Here is a 14,213-nt window from a genome sequence, read left to right as displayed (position 1 = left end):
GAACCTTTGGAGTTAAGAGTGGATCAGGGGAGATTCAAGTAAAAAATTCAATTGATTGCAACGTTTTTTAGGAGTATTTCGCAGTCTGCACGTGTAATATTTTGTTTTAAATTGTTAATCGCTATGGCAACAGGTCAATTTCTCATGATTTTTAAACCATGGATCGCAGGAATGAACAAAAAAAAAAAAAAAAAAAGCAACAAAAAAATGCTTCATACTCCTGATGTGTATTTTTACTTTTTAGATCGGCTCTTAAACGTGCACTGTGGAACTTTTCTGGTGGGGAGGTGGGGTCTGCTACCTGCTTCCCTTATGGAGATGTTAGAATGTTCCAGAGTATAGCTTTAAATGTTAAACCATCTTACATTTATTGAAGTAGAGGTGTGAAAAACCCGTATTCTAGCTGGGAGTGGGATCACCTCTCCACAGACCTGAGTCCTGCGCCGGGTCAAGTGCCCGCAATTAGTTCTGGAATTTTACGGGCGGGTTTGCAGGTGGGTCGTGATTAAACACAAGCGTGAACCAAATGAACGGCGAACGGGAAACAAGCGACATTTCCCAATCGGTTCCTGGAACGATGGACCAGGCTGAGAGTGACTTTAGTGTTTTTATTACACGAACACATCAGTGGTTTAGTCCCGGTTTAGACCTGGTTCAGACCTGGTGTAGACCTGGTGTAGTCCTGGTTTAGATCTGGTTTAGACCTAGTTTAGACCTGGTTTACACATGGTTCAGTCCTGGCGATCAGCTTTGTGATTGCAGCGTGTATATATTTATAATCCGCTAATGACACGGCGTAGGTTTAGTCCTGGTTTAGACCTGGTCCAGTCCTGGTGTAGTCCTGGCAATCGGCTCAGCGGTTGCGGCGTGTAGACCTATATATTTATGCTAATTACACTGGTTTAGTCCTGGTTTAGTCCTGGTTTAGTCCTGGTTATAGACCTGGTTCAGTCGTGGTGTAGTCCTGATTAAGTCCTGGTTTAGTCCTGGCGATCGGCTCAGCGGTCTCTGCGTGTAGACCTATATATTTATGCTAATTACACTGGTTTAGTCCTGGTTTAGACCTGGTTATAGACCTGGTTTAGACCTGGTTATAGACCTGGTTCAGTCATGGTGTAGTCCTGATTAAGTCCTGGTTTAGTCCTGGCGATCGGCTCTTTGGTTTGCGGCGTGTATATATTTATAATCCGCTAATGACACGGCGTAGGTTTAGTCCTGGTTTAGACCTGGTCCAGTCCTGGTGTAGTCCTGGCAATCGGCTCAGCGGTTGCGGCGTGTAGACCTATATATTTATGCTAATTACACTGGTTTAGTCCTGGTTTAGTCCTGGTTATAGACCTGGTTCAGTCGTGGTGTAGTCCTGATTAAGTCCTGGTTTAGTCCTGGCAATCGGCTCAGCGGTTGCGGCGTGTAGACCTATATATTTATGCTAATTATACTGGTTTAGACCTGGTTTAGACCTGGTTTAGACCTGGTTATAGACCTGGTTCAGTCGTGGTGTAGTCCTGATTAAGTCCTGGTTTAGTCCTGGCGATCGGCTCTTTGGTTTGCGGCGTGTATATATTTATAATCTGCTAATGACTCGGTGTAGGTTTAGTCCTGGTTTAGTCCTGGTTTAGACCTGGTCCAGTCCTGGTTTAGTCCTGGCAATCGGCTCAGGGGTTGCGGCGTATAGACCTATATATTTATGCTAATTACACTGGTTTAGTCCTGGTTTAGACCTGGTTATAGACCTGGTTATAGACCTGGTTCAGTCGTGGTGTAGTCCTGATTAAGTCCTGGTTTAGTCCTGGACTGTTAGGCTGTCGGACTAATGGCCCGACCCCGATTTATCTCGGGTGGTAACGGATGCAATGTTAACGGGTCCGGGCAGGTGCAGATTTAACTTTGATATAATCACGGGTTAACGGGCGAGTGTGGGTCTCTAAAGATGGACCTCCCACAGATCTGACCTGTAACTCGGCCTAGAGCATCACCTGCTTGTGTCTTAACATCTCCATGGAGAACAGCAGATGGCCTGAAATGTTACACAGTGCACCTTTAACAAAGTTTAAACTGAAAACGAACTAGACTGAAAAAATTACATATTACTGAATAAACAAATCTTCATTCACTATCAGAAGAAATATTCCTTTTAATAACATTTCAAAACAAAATGTCTGTCTCATTCTGAATATGTACATGTTGTCCTATGCGGTTTCATTTTGGCACTTTTATTTTGAAAAACCTACAGACTAAGACATCATATTTCATGCTTTACTTATAGTAAATTCAGATATTCACAGTCTAACAATTATCAAAAGCATACATAGCCCTGGGTTAAGCACCATCATTTTTTTCCTTTTTTTTTCTTTTTGCATAACAACCTACCACATAATGTTTCCTCTATGCAATTTCAAAATAAAAGATATTTAAATGGCCGTGACAATAATAGGTTCAAATGGCTAATTGAACTTAATATGGACAATACAAAATCAATCTTTTTTTTCTTTTTTTTCATCTAACAATTCACATTTCTATAGCTTAAAATAAATTACTTCACGTCCCAAACAGCAGTAGATAAATTAAGAGACGACATCATAACAGCAGCCAGTCCTTTGTCTGACTAAATGAAGGCCTATAGTAGTTTCAAACGGAAGGGCATCTGGCATAAAAGCTTCCATGATTAACTGTTGTGCCCCCATAAGATCAAACTCTTACATATTACATGAACCATACATGTCGCTTAAACACTTGCTTAAACAATACATACATACATAGATATATAGAAATGTCCATGTTTTTTTTTGTTTGTTTTTTTTCAAATTGAAAAAATTACCCAAAAAATCCACTTAATTTGGAATTTCTTTCCTTATTTTTACCAGTCAAAATAACATACTGACAAATCAAATCTACTCAATAAAGACTTTTGAATTCAAGTATTGTAGATATTATTTCTTTACTTGACTAATACAAAAATTGTCAGATTTTATTATTTTTTAAAGATATTTCAAATCGTGAAAAAATGCAAAAAAAAAATCCTCTTAATTTGGATTTTTTTTTCTTTTTTTTTACCAATCACAATAATAAACTGACAAATCAAAACTTCTCAATAAAGACGATGTTTTGATTTCAAGATATTATTTCTTTACTTGACTAATACAAAAATTGTCAGATTTTATTATTTTTTAAAGATATTTCAAATTGGGAAAAAATGCAAAAAAAAAAATCCTCTTAATTTGGATTTTTTTTTTTTTCTTTTTTTACCAGTCAGAGTAATCAACTTATAAATTGAAACTACTCAATAAAGACTCAATGTTTTGAATTCAAGTAATGCAGATATTAATTCTTTACTTGACTAATATTTAAAAATGCCCAATTTAATTTTTTTAAAGACATTTCAAATTGCGAAAAATATAAAAAATCCAATTAATTAGGATTTTTTTTTCTTTCTTTTACCATTCAAAATAATAAACTGACAAATCAAAACTTCTCAATATAGACGATGTTTTGATTTCAAGATATTATTTCTTTACGTGACCAATATACAAAAATGTCTGATTTTTTTTTTTTTTTAGGACATTTCAGATTGAAAAAAATACCAAAAATCCACTTAATTAGGATATTTTTTTTCTTTCTTTTACCAGTCAAAATAACCAACTGACAATTCAAAACTATTCAATAAACACTCAACGTTTTGAATTCAAGTATTGTAGATATTATTTTTTTACTTGACTAATATACAAAAATGTCAGATAAAATTTTTTAAAGACATTTCTAATTGAAAAAAAACAAAAACACTTAATTTAGATTTTTCCCCTTTGTTCTTTTACAAGTCAAAATAATCAACTAACAAATCAAAACGACTCAATAAAAGACTCAACATTATGAATTCAAGTATCGTAGACATTCCTGTTTTGCGATGGAGGGAGGGCATCTGGCTTAAACCGTGATTATCCTTTGCTATAGGCACTACTTACTATCCATCCCCATTCATTACTCGTCCCCTGTTCTCAATCAGGTCCTCTTTGGTTTTCTGAATACGTCGAAAGATCTCCCTAAACAACTCCTTATATTCTGGTTGGTGCATATCATCTTTAAAATTTTCAAATTCTGACATTTTGGAATTTTGGGAATCGATTCGAACTTCATTTTGTGTGGAGTCTTCTTGGAGAATATTTGGTTGACAGCGGTTTAAAAGTTCCTCGTACTTGACCTGCAAGGCACTGTACTGGGCATCGACTTCGTTGAGCAGAGAAATCCCACGGTACTTGAAAGCGTCGTGGCGTCTGATACAGGAGCAGGCGTGGTCGTCCGGAGAGTCGGGGAAGTGCGTGGATTTGGCGATGGCGCGATCGCTGCCGCTGCGTTTCAGGAGACGGGAGTTTTTGGAAGAATCGAGGTGGTTTTCGTCCAAAATGTTGGCGTCGAAAAGAAGAGATCGAGAGGAGGATTGTAGCTTCCAAAGCTGGCGTAGTTCGTCGGCTTCTTGTTCTAGTTCGATTAGTCTGGTCTGAAAATAATACGAAGAAATAGGATGTTAAAAGCAAATCAAAACAAGGAGACATTATACAAAACATTGGGCGTTTAATTTGACGTAATGAGACTTGATGTAGACCCAGGATGACTTATAATCAAAACAGTAAATATTTTTGCAATTGAAGCACATTGAACTGCAAAAAACTAAATCTAGTCAAGTTAAGATGACTTGAATTAAGAAAGTTTTAATCATGATTTGAGTCAATTTCACTTGACAAGTAAAATTATCTGCCAATGGAACAATATTTTTTGTACTTAAAATATGAAAATACATCTTGTTACACTTAAAATAAGAAAAAAAAAATCAAATGTTGCTTGAATTAAGGAAAACACACTGGTAGATAATTTTACTTGTCAAGTTGAATCAACTCAAATAAAGTAAAATGTTCTTAATTTAAGTCATTTTAACTTACCTATATATTGGGTTTTTTTCAGTCTGAGCAGTGAAATACAATAATAAAAGGTCGAGTCATCACATCCAAAATCAGGGCAGTCTGAGGTGTGAGGTGAGTAACAGTTCTCAGGACAAAAGTGTCTAATGTTTGAAGTTTTACTCATACAAAGCTGTTCTGTAGTTGCTGCCAATGTTTTTTTCTATGAAATGGGTCTGATATTAAAAGTTCATACATCTTTCTGCTCCTTTTCATTCACATTGATGTATGCAACATTATTTTAAACTCGCAATATCGCGGTTCACCTTTCGTGGTCTCGCTGTTTCGCAGATTTTTTTTACTGCTTTTTTTAACAGAGTATGAATACGTATTGTGTATTATGAGCGGGTAGTAATTACATACGGGTGGGTCAGGACTAAACCAGGTCTAAACCAGGACTAATCTTGGTCTTAAGAGAGAGAACACCAAAGCAGGGTGTCCAAAGCTCTCTGTCGGTCCTTTCACCTGTGGTCACCTCCGAGCCCGTCCCGACAGTGAGTCCTGTTTCAGTCCTGGTTTAGTCCTGGTTTAGTCCTGGTTTAGTCCTATTTTAGTCCTGGTTTAGTCGTAGTTCATTTCTGGTTTACTCCTCCTCTTCAGTCCTGGAATCAGTCCTGGGTTAGTCCTGGGTTAGTCCTGGTTTAGTCCTATTTTAGTCCTGGTTTAGTCGTAGTTCATTTCTGGTTTACTCCTCCTCTTCAGTCCTGGAATCAGTCCTGGGTTAGTCCTGGGTTAGTCCTGGTTCAGTCCTGGTTTAGTCCTGGGTTAGTCCTGGGTTAGTCCTGGTTCAGTCCTGGTTTAGTCCTGGGTTAGTCCTGGTTTAGTCTTGGTCCAGTCCTTGACGTGTGCAGCGCAAAAATTTGACATAATCTCGGGTTAACAGGCAGGTGTGGGCAGGTGCGGGCAGGGGCAGTGCTGTACTGCGTGGGTGCGGATCTCCAGAAATGGACCCGTGCAGGACTCTGCGCTGTAGTGCTACGGAATAAATGACTCTTCGGTTCATTACATAAAGAAAGAGGAAAATAAGAAAAGGACGTCAGCAGCAATAAGTTTTAAGAAGGATTCAATAAGTAAAATATAAAGTTGAATACTTCGCGGATTTCACCTATCGTGGGTTATTTTTAGAACGTAACCCCCGCGATAAACGAGCGACCACTGTATTCACTTTAAATAAATGAAGAATATTTTTAAAATGAAAATGTGAAAACAGGAAAATAACGCAGTGTAATCCGTTTATTTCAACAAAGTAACTGTAATCCAATTACCACTCACTGAAACAGTAACTCTAACCAAATCCAGTTACTCTTAATTTGTATTCTGATTACGTAACGCTGCTACATGTAATCCATTACTCCCCAACACTAGAGACATTTAAGTTTGTAGCCGTGGTATTTTATGTGTGTTCTGTGACTCCATGGCGTGTGTTAAAACTTGCTCCTCGTTGTGTAATTTTAATTTAATAATACCACCGGTTAATTTTAGCTGACTGGAAAGACAGAACTTTGTAATTACTGGGTCTATTCTCGTCAAACAAAAACTGTTACATAGACACTAACGTAAACCGGATTTTTTTTTTAAAACTATATTGTTGTCATGTGAACCCCGCCCGTGATTAAGGAGATTAAGGCAGCGTTGTGATTTCACTAGCACCACTCCCGTTTAACTGTTCTATTAATCCTTTACACGTTTAACCCTTTCCTTGTGTCTTGTGTATTATGAGCAAATACAACATTAGAAGAAGAAGGGATGTCACGACACTTTTTTTTTTTTTCTAGTTACAAACTCTTACAGAAGCGCTGTGCCTGAATTTTACTGTTCTAAAATGAAAAACAAAAAAGAAATAGTTCATTTTAAATTGTTTGCAGTGGTACAAAGTTATTCCTCATCACTGTTGGGCAAGTTACTTTAAAACTGTAATGTGTTATTTCTTATTATGACTTGTTTCTGTCATTTCAAAGTAATTCTTTACATAACAGTATTACTGTATTTAAAATGTTAAATATTACACGACTATTGCAGCACTTTAAGAGACTCTCACCAAAATAACTGCGAAGATGCTGAACTTTTGTGCCATATATGGACTGAACCAGGACTAAACCAGGACTGAACCAGGACTGAACCAGGACTAAACTAGATATAAACCAGGACTGAACCAGGACTGAACCAGGACTGAACCAAGGACTGAACCAAAACTGAACCAGAGCTGAACCCGAACTGAACCAGGACTAAACCAGGATTAAACTAGGACTAAACCAGATCTGAACCAGGACTAAACCGGGACTAAACTAGGTCTAAACGAGAGCTAAGCCAGGACTGAACCAGGGCTAAACTAGGTCTAAACCAGGACTAAACTAGGTCTAAACCAGGATTAAACTAGGTCTAAACCAGGACTAAACTAGGTCTAAACCAGGATTAAACTAGGTCTAAACCAGGACTAAACTAGGTCTAAACCAGGACTGAACCGTGGACTAAACCAGGATTAAACTAGGTCTAAACCAAGACTAAACCAGAGCTGAACCAGGACTGAACCAGGACTAAACTAGCACTAAACCAGGACTGAACCGAGGACTAAACCAGGACTAAACTAGGTCTAAACCAGGACTGAACCAGGACTAAACCAGGACTAAACTAGCACTAAACCAGGACTAAACCGAGGACTAAACCAGGACTAAACTAGGTCTAAACCAGGACAGAACCGAGGACTAAACCAGGACTAAACTAGGTCTAAACCAGGACTGAACCGAGTATTAAACCAGAACTCTCACTGACCGTGGTAAAAAAATTTTGCTCATATACATAGAAAGTTATTAATTTGATCACATTTTTATTTTTAAGTCACTGTTTTTATATATATTTATAGTTATTTGTTTGGATTTTGTATATTTAGTTTGTTGTATTTTAGTTTTGTTTTTTTAGAGAAAGCAAACGAAACAAGAGTGGTACTGCGAGATTATAACGTTCTTTCCTCTCTCGATAAGGTGTACCTGTATTTATCCTGCAGTCGGTCGTATTTGAATTAAGTCATAAAGTCTCAGATATGGGGTTATATAATGTTAAGTCTAGTACATGTTTATTAGGCCTGCATGTGAAACTGTGCCAGTGATAAAGTTATCTCTGCAAAGACACCTGGATACGGGTGATGCAACACAAAATATCAGTGTTCAGACAGTGTTTTGATGCCTTAAAGAGCCCATATTACGCCGATTTCTGATCTATGTTATAATGTTTCCTCAGCAAAAAATAAAAAAAACACATAAATGGAGTTGTGTTTTGTTTCATTCACACATGTTTAACTCACAAACCCTGCAGATTTAGACCTGGAGTTTTTCCTCTCAAACTGAAAACGCTTTGCTCCACCTTGTGATGTCACGTGGTAATACAGAACTACAAAAAAATCTGCTGAACTCGTGACATCACAAGGTGGAACGGAGCATTTTCAGTTCTGGAGACGTAGGCTACGTTTACACTGAAACGAATCACAGAATCTCCGTATCAGAAACGATTTGTATCCAGACACGTCGTTTCTGTGTCCGCAAGCTTTCCCTATCCATGTAGCTTTGAGCATATTTGTTTACGTTTTACAGAAATGAAACTTAAAACCACATGGCTAATTTGCATAAATCTATAAGCGCTGAAAAAAACAGCTCACTCCTTGTGCGCTGATGCGGATCAGCTTCTGTCGGACTAAAGGACACAACAGGAATATGAGTGTTGTTCCTGTGACAGAGGGGTGTTCTGCTGATGGTGAGTCTGTTCTGTGTTTCTGTCGTGTTGGAGATGGTTCATGTTAAACTTTTCAGAGATTATACGTCTGCAGGTCGTACACACAGACACACGTATATATGACTGGACATATATTCTAGCCTCTTAGTGTTTTGGCGGTGAAATACTTCACGGTGCACAGACCTACATCAGAGTATCAGTGTTTTCAGGCGTCCACACAGTGCCGGATCAGATCTGTACTCAGGTGAATTCGTGGGAGTTGGTGGCACCAGATCGTTCCGTCTCTGGAGCCGTTTTCCATCGTATTAGTGTGAACGAACACTGCATCCACACATGAAAACGATTCGAATACGTACTAGTGCGGACGGGGCCATAGACAGACTGATAATGATCCATGGCCGAGCACCAAAGTCCATCTGTGACATGTTAGTGTCATATGAACCATCTCACACTCTGAGGAGCTCAGGGACCGACCTCCTGCTGGTGCCCAGAGTCACGACTAAACAAGGGGAGTCAGAGTTTCAGGTTCATGCAGCTAAAACCTGGAACAGTCTGAACATGTGAGACAGACTCTTCTGTGACGCTGTTTAAATCCAGACTCAAAACATTTCTGTTTAACTGTGCATATAACTGAAAGGTTTTCATTCCGCACTCTTCTCTCCAATTTATGTCTCTCTTTTTTAAATTTTAATCTGCATGATTATTTATGTTTTGATTTGTTTTTATTGTGATTTTAATGTATTTCTTATTCTGTAAAGCACTTTGAATTACTTTGTGTAAGAATTGTGCTCTACAAATAAACTTGCCTTGCCTTGATAATAAAGGATTATTCAAACGTGTGAATGAAACAAACCAAAGATCGTATAAAGAAGAGGACTAAGGGAGCGCAACGTCACCTATAGCGTTCGGGTCCAGTCTAATGAAGCTCATCGATGCTGCCAGTTATAGGGGTGAATTTGGAGCAGAGTGTGTATAATATTAGGAATAGGAATTTATTTACGGACAAAGTAGTGAAATAAAAACACCAGGATCATGTAGAGCGGATTAATGCAGACATTTTACAACCAAAATGACGAGGCTCACTGCAGCAGTTACAGAAAGAGGAGCAACAATTTTTCAAGGTAAAGTGAAGGGGAACTAGAGTCGATGGAGCCAGAAGTGTCCCCATGCTCACTTCCTATTTGGAATGGGGCAGCTATCGAGTTAGCTACGGTCATTTTTATATACGGTCTACGGTTAGAATGTTACAAAAAATGACCCTAAAACTATTCATAAGACATTAAGGATGTAACGATATTGAAATCACTCGGGACGATATTTTCACGATATGCATCTCATGGTACGATATTTATTGCGATATTTTGTGGAGGCAAACAAAACTGTGAATACGCTCCTCTTAAAATGCCTTGACAAGCCTTTGGTGCTTTCATAATCCAAAGAATTAAGATTTAAAAGTGATTATAACATCTATTTCTTTATGTAGTCAAAGCAAAGGATCATGGTCTATGTAGTTTCCGCTGTATTTTTAGATATTTTTGCACCAAAACAATTAATTTACGCAAAGAGACTTGTGATTCGATATATTGGGATGGCCCACGATGTTTTTGTGAGACTTTTGACGATACGGTATCACAATATTTCGATTCTTGTTACCTCCCTATAAGACATACATCAGACCGTACCTTGCATCCCTCCGTGGCCGTCAGTTGCTGTTCTAGCGCTGCGTTCTCATTGGCTAATATCTCTGCGTCTCGCTCCGCCCGCTCCCTACGGCTCCTCTCGTTGGCCAGCTGTCTCTGTAGACTCTGCAGGGTCTCTGTCAGCGCCTCCTTCTGCTCCTCGTGCCAACACACAGCGACACCAGCAGGGGGCGCAGCGTCGCACTCATCCAGTGAGCAAGAACTTAACCTGGGCAGAGAGAGAGAGAGAAAGAGAGAGAACTTGATTTTGATACTAAATATTATTATAATTATTAGTGCTGTCATGCGATTAAAAAAATTGAGAGATTAATTAATTATGATCTGTAATTAATTAATCTAATTAATCTCTTTTTAATCTCACCTAAAAATTGCTGAGAAAAGCTTCAATTTGAGGTATTTTCATTTAAATTCATTATTACATTATTGTGGCAGATCAAAAGACTGATATAGATTTAAAAAAGTGACTTTATAAAGTCATTTATTGTTTAACAAATCTCTCCAAATTGGCTGTTGAGCCCAAGTCTCCATGAATAAGAAACTGTTTGCTGTAAAGTAGCAAAGACGAGGAAATCTGAACATAATAACTTTTGTCGACTTAAAGACAATAAAAAGTCCAGTCTTTCCTTAACCATATTAAAAATATTATTGATAGAGAAATGTTTTATATATGAGATCACTGGTTTTAGTCCTGGTTTAGACCTGCTTTAGTCCTAGTTTAGTCCTGGAATGGGTTAGTCCTGGATTTAGTCCTGGTGTTAGTTCTGGTTTAGTCCTGGTTTAGTCCTGGTTTTAGTTCTGGTTTTAGTTCTGGTTTTAGCTCTGGTTTCAGTTCTGGTTTTAGCTCTGGTTTAGACCTGGTTTAGACCTGGTTTTAGTTCTGGTTTTAGTTCTGGTTTAGTCCTGGTTTAGAATTGGTTTTAGTTCTGGTTTAGTCCTGGTTTAGTCCTGGTTTAGAATTGGTTTTAGTTCTGGTTTAGTCCTGGTTTAGACCTGGTTTAGGCCTGGTTTAGGCCTGGTTTAGACCTGGTTTAGACCTGGTTTTTGTTCTGGTTTTAGTTCTGGTTTTAGTTCTGGTTTTAGTCTGGTTTAGTTCTGGTTTAGTCCTGGTTTAGTCCTGGTCTTAATTAAAACAATAAAACATGATTTAAATGTTAATTTCTTGAACAAGACAGACTTCGAAGGTCCTATGTTACACAAAATTAACTCGTGTGAGCGTTTAGTCATGTTATAATGTTGTTACCTCCTCAAAAACAAACCTGGAGTTTTGTGTGTGTTTTGTGTTTTGTTTCATTCACAGATGTTTGAGTGATCCTTTTTATCAGTCTGTTTACACCTCCAAAGCTCAAAATGCTCTGTTCCACCTTGTGATGTCATGAAGTAGTAGTTTTCAAGTTAATAGCTCCCTTTTGTTCAGTAGAAATTGGCAATTCCAGGGCTGAAATCATCCAAATGATTCTAGTGAAGGTGTGTGGAGCACTTCCTGTATCACCACATGACATCACAAGGTGGAACGGAGTGTTTTCTTAAATATGCAGGGTTTGTGTGTTAGTAACAAGTGTGAATGAAGCAAAACACAACTCCAGGTCTGTTTGTGCTGAGGAAACAACATTATAACATAGATCAGAAAATAGTGTAACAGGGACACTTAAATAAATAAAATAAAGTGACCTTTAACACACAAAAGTACGTTTCTTCTTTATCACCTCTTCAGACTCTCAGTTTCTCTTGCAAAACCCACGTTAACAAATGACTGATGTGGTCACATATTTACGAACTTCCTCCGTTCACCGCAAAGGAAGTCAAACTCAAACTAGTACAACAAACAAAGACGAAATGTTACACACAGAACTAAACCTGCCTGTGTCTCAATTCTGTTTAAAACCTGCCAACCCTGTAGTTTAGACGTCTACAAACGTGTTCTGAAATGCATACGATCCGTTAATTTAGTCGTTCATAATTTGATAAAAATATTGCAATCAAATATCTTTCAAAATGATTAAAAAGTGCACTAAGTATCATTATGAACTATGCTTATTTTCAGTGATGTTGCCAGTAATGTTCTACACAGACATGTCTAACTCAGGCCCGGGGGCCAAATTTGGCCCGCGATAATAACATTTGGCCCGCGAGATTATATCAAATATGTATTAGAGCTGCCCGCTAATACAGATATTATTTATTTAAAGTTTTGTTATTATTTTATATTTAGCTTGTTCTGGATTTAGTGTTTAAGCAAAAACTATTATTAAACATGTATTTTAATAAGAAAAGGTTTAACATTACATATCTCAAAAGAAGAGAAAACATGCAGATGTTGTTGAAATTTGTCAGTAAATATTTAGTTTGGCCCACGACTTAGTCCCAGTTTTTAATTTTGGAGTTTAACAAACCTGTTCTACAGTACAGCATTAAACGTGCAATGTGTAACTTTTTGGTTCGGAGCCCATCACCTGCTTGTTTCTATGGATATGCCATTGCTCTGCCTGGAATGTTCCACAGTGTGACATTAAACAGGTCTTCCTTACATTTATTCAATTACAGGTGGTTTTATAGCTCAAAAATACCTAGAAAAACAGCAAAACTGACTGTCAGCGGGCTCGCCTTTCCACAGATCTGACCCGTAACTTGGTCTGGTTTGGTCTCCGTGAAGATAGAAAGGTTTAAACTTTCCAGACAACGAAATAACATTCTATGGAGAAAAGCAATTGACGGACATTACACAATGCACCTTTAAACTTACAAGTTGCATTCTTACTATGAGCCCGTACTCGCCTCTCCACAGATCTGACCTGCAACTTAGGCCTTAGCGTCGTCACCCGCTTATTTCCATGGAACTAGACGAAGTTTAATGCCATGCTGTAGTTTATTCAGAGCAAGAACATCCACGAAAACAAGAAGATTAGAAAAAAAAAGTGACATAGTGCACCACAAAGCTCTTGCAACCACACAGGAACTGAAACACCGATTTAAAACAAAAGTCAAAATTCAACCGGAAAAAAAGAAATCAATGCAATTTATCACATTTATTTAATTGCAGCTGAAAATTCATATTAATTGATCTGTGGCAGGTTTTAAGATAAGACGTTTATCAGAGCGTTTGAGATTAGCCCGGTTAAACTCGCGGCGCGTTCGTTCGTTCGTGGGCCCTGGTTTAGACTTTGACCGGCTCCTTCCAGCCTCATCTGCCCCTTCGTGCTGCGTTCACTGTCCCTCGGGTTTATCAGTGACTCTTCCACTATCTGACTTCGCTTCAATGTTTTGGGAGCGCAGCCCGACGGAGATTACGTAAACAGAAGTGAAGGAAGGATTGACAACTTGCTTTTCTTCTAAGGTTTTTGTAGACACTGAACACTTTTTAAACACTTTTTAAAGGGCACGTACTACTATTTTTTTAAATCTATGTTATAATGTTGTTTCCTTTGGGTGACCAGATTTCAAAATCAAAACTTGGGACACTTCCGGCTTACAGCGGTTGGTAATAATAAAATTGTAAAACGAGTTTGTAATGAAGGAAAATACGAGAAAACACAATAACATCACGTCAGCCATTTTGGCAGGTAAAAAGCGTCTGTATCAACAAGTCAACATCAACATCGTCAACAGTCATCGGCGAGTTTTGACTTTTCAAAATAACGTTTTTGATCCTCAACATTCAGTGACTTTGAGTAAGATGATGAAGTCATGTCAAAACAATTAAATGCAAAACCTACTTCAAAATAAGACGAATTATCTCATGACAGACATGGGCCCGGTCAAGCAGAAGTAAACAGCAAGACCAAAGATTCAAGTTAATGCATCTGATATAAAAATGTATTCAACAGATACATATGTGCTCTAGTTT

General features: G+C 38.1%; 1 protein-coding gene across 1 annotated transcript in view; it reads right to left on the bottom strand.

Moving 5' to 3' along the window:
- Positions 1 to 3,521: 3,521 nt before the first annotated feature.
- LOC110163242 (cerebellar degeneration-related protein 2-like) overlaps positions 3,522 to 14,213 on the bottom strand; it is a 31,401-nt gene continuing 20,709 nt past the window's right edge. The window contains exons 5-6 of the mRNA XM_055150583.1: positions 10,355 to 10,580; positions 3,522 to 4,492 (exon numbers count right to left, since the gene is read on the bottom strand). Coding sequence (XP_055006558.1) covers positions 3,959 to 4,492; positions 10,355 to 10,580 — 760 coding nt within the window. The 3' untranslated portion in view covers positions 3,522 to 3,958. The remainder of the gene's footprint in view (positions 4,493 to 10,354; positions 10,581 to 14,213) is intronic.

The sequence above is a fragment of the Boleophthalmus pectinirostris genome, unplaced genomic scaffold (assembly GCF_026225935.1).
Source record: "Boleophthalmus pectinirostris isolate CB_2022bp ecotype Guang Dong unplaced genomic scaffold, ASM2622593v1 HiC_scaffold_14, whole genome shotgun sequence".
In the NCBI taxonomy this organism is placed as follows: domain Eukaryota; kingdom Metazoa; phylum Chordata; class Actinopteri; order Gobiiformes; family Gobiidae; genus Boleophthalmus; species Boleophthalmus pectinirostris.
The sequence above is the reverse complement of the archived record's forward strand: the minus strand, read 5'-3'. Positions and strand labels throughout refer to the sequence as shown.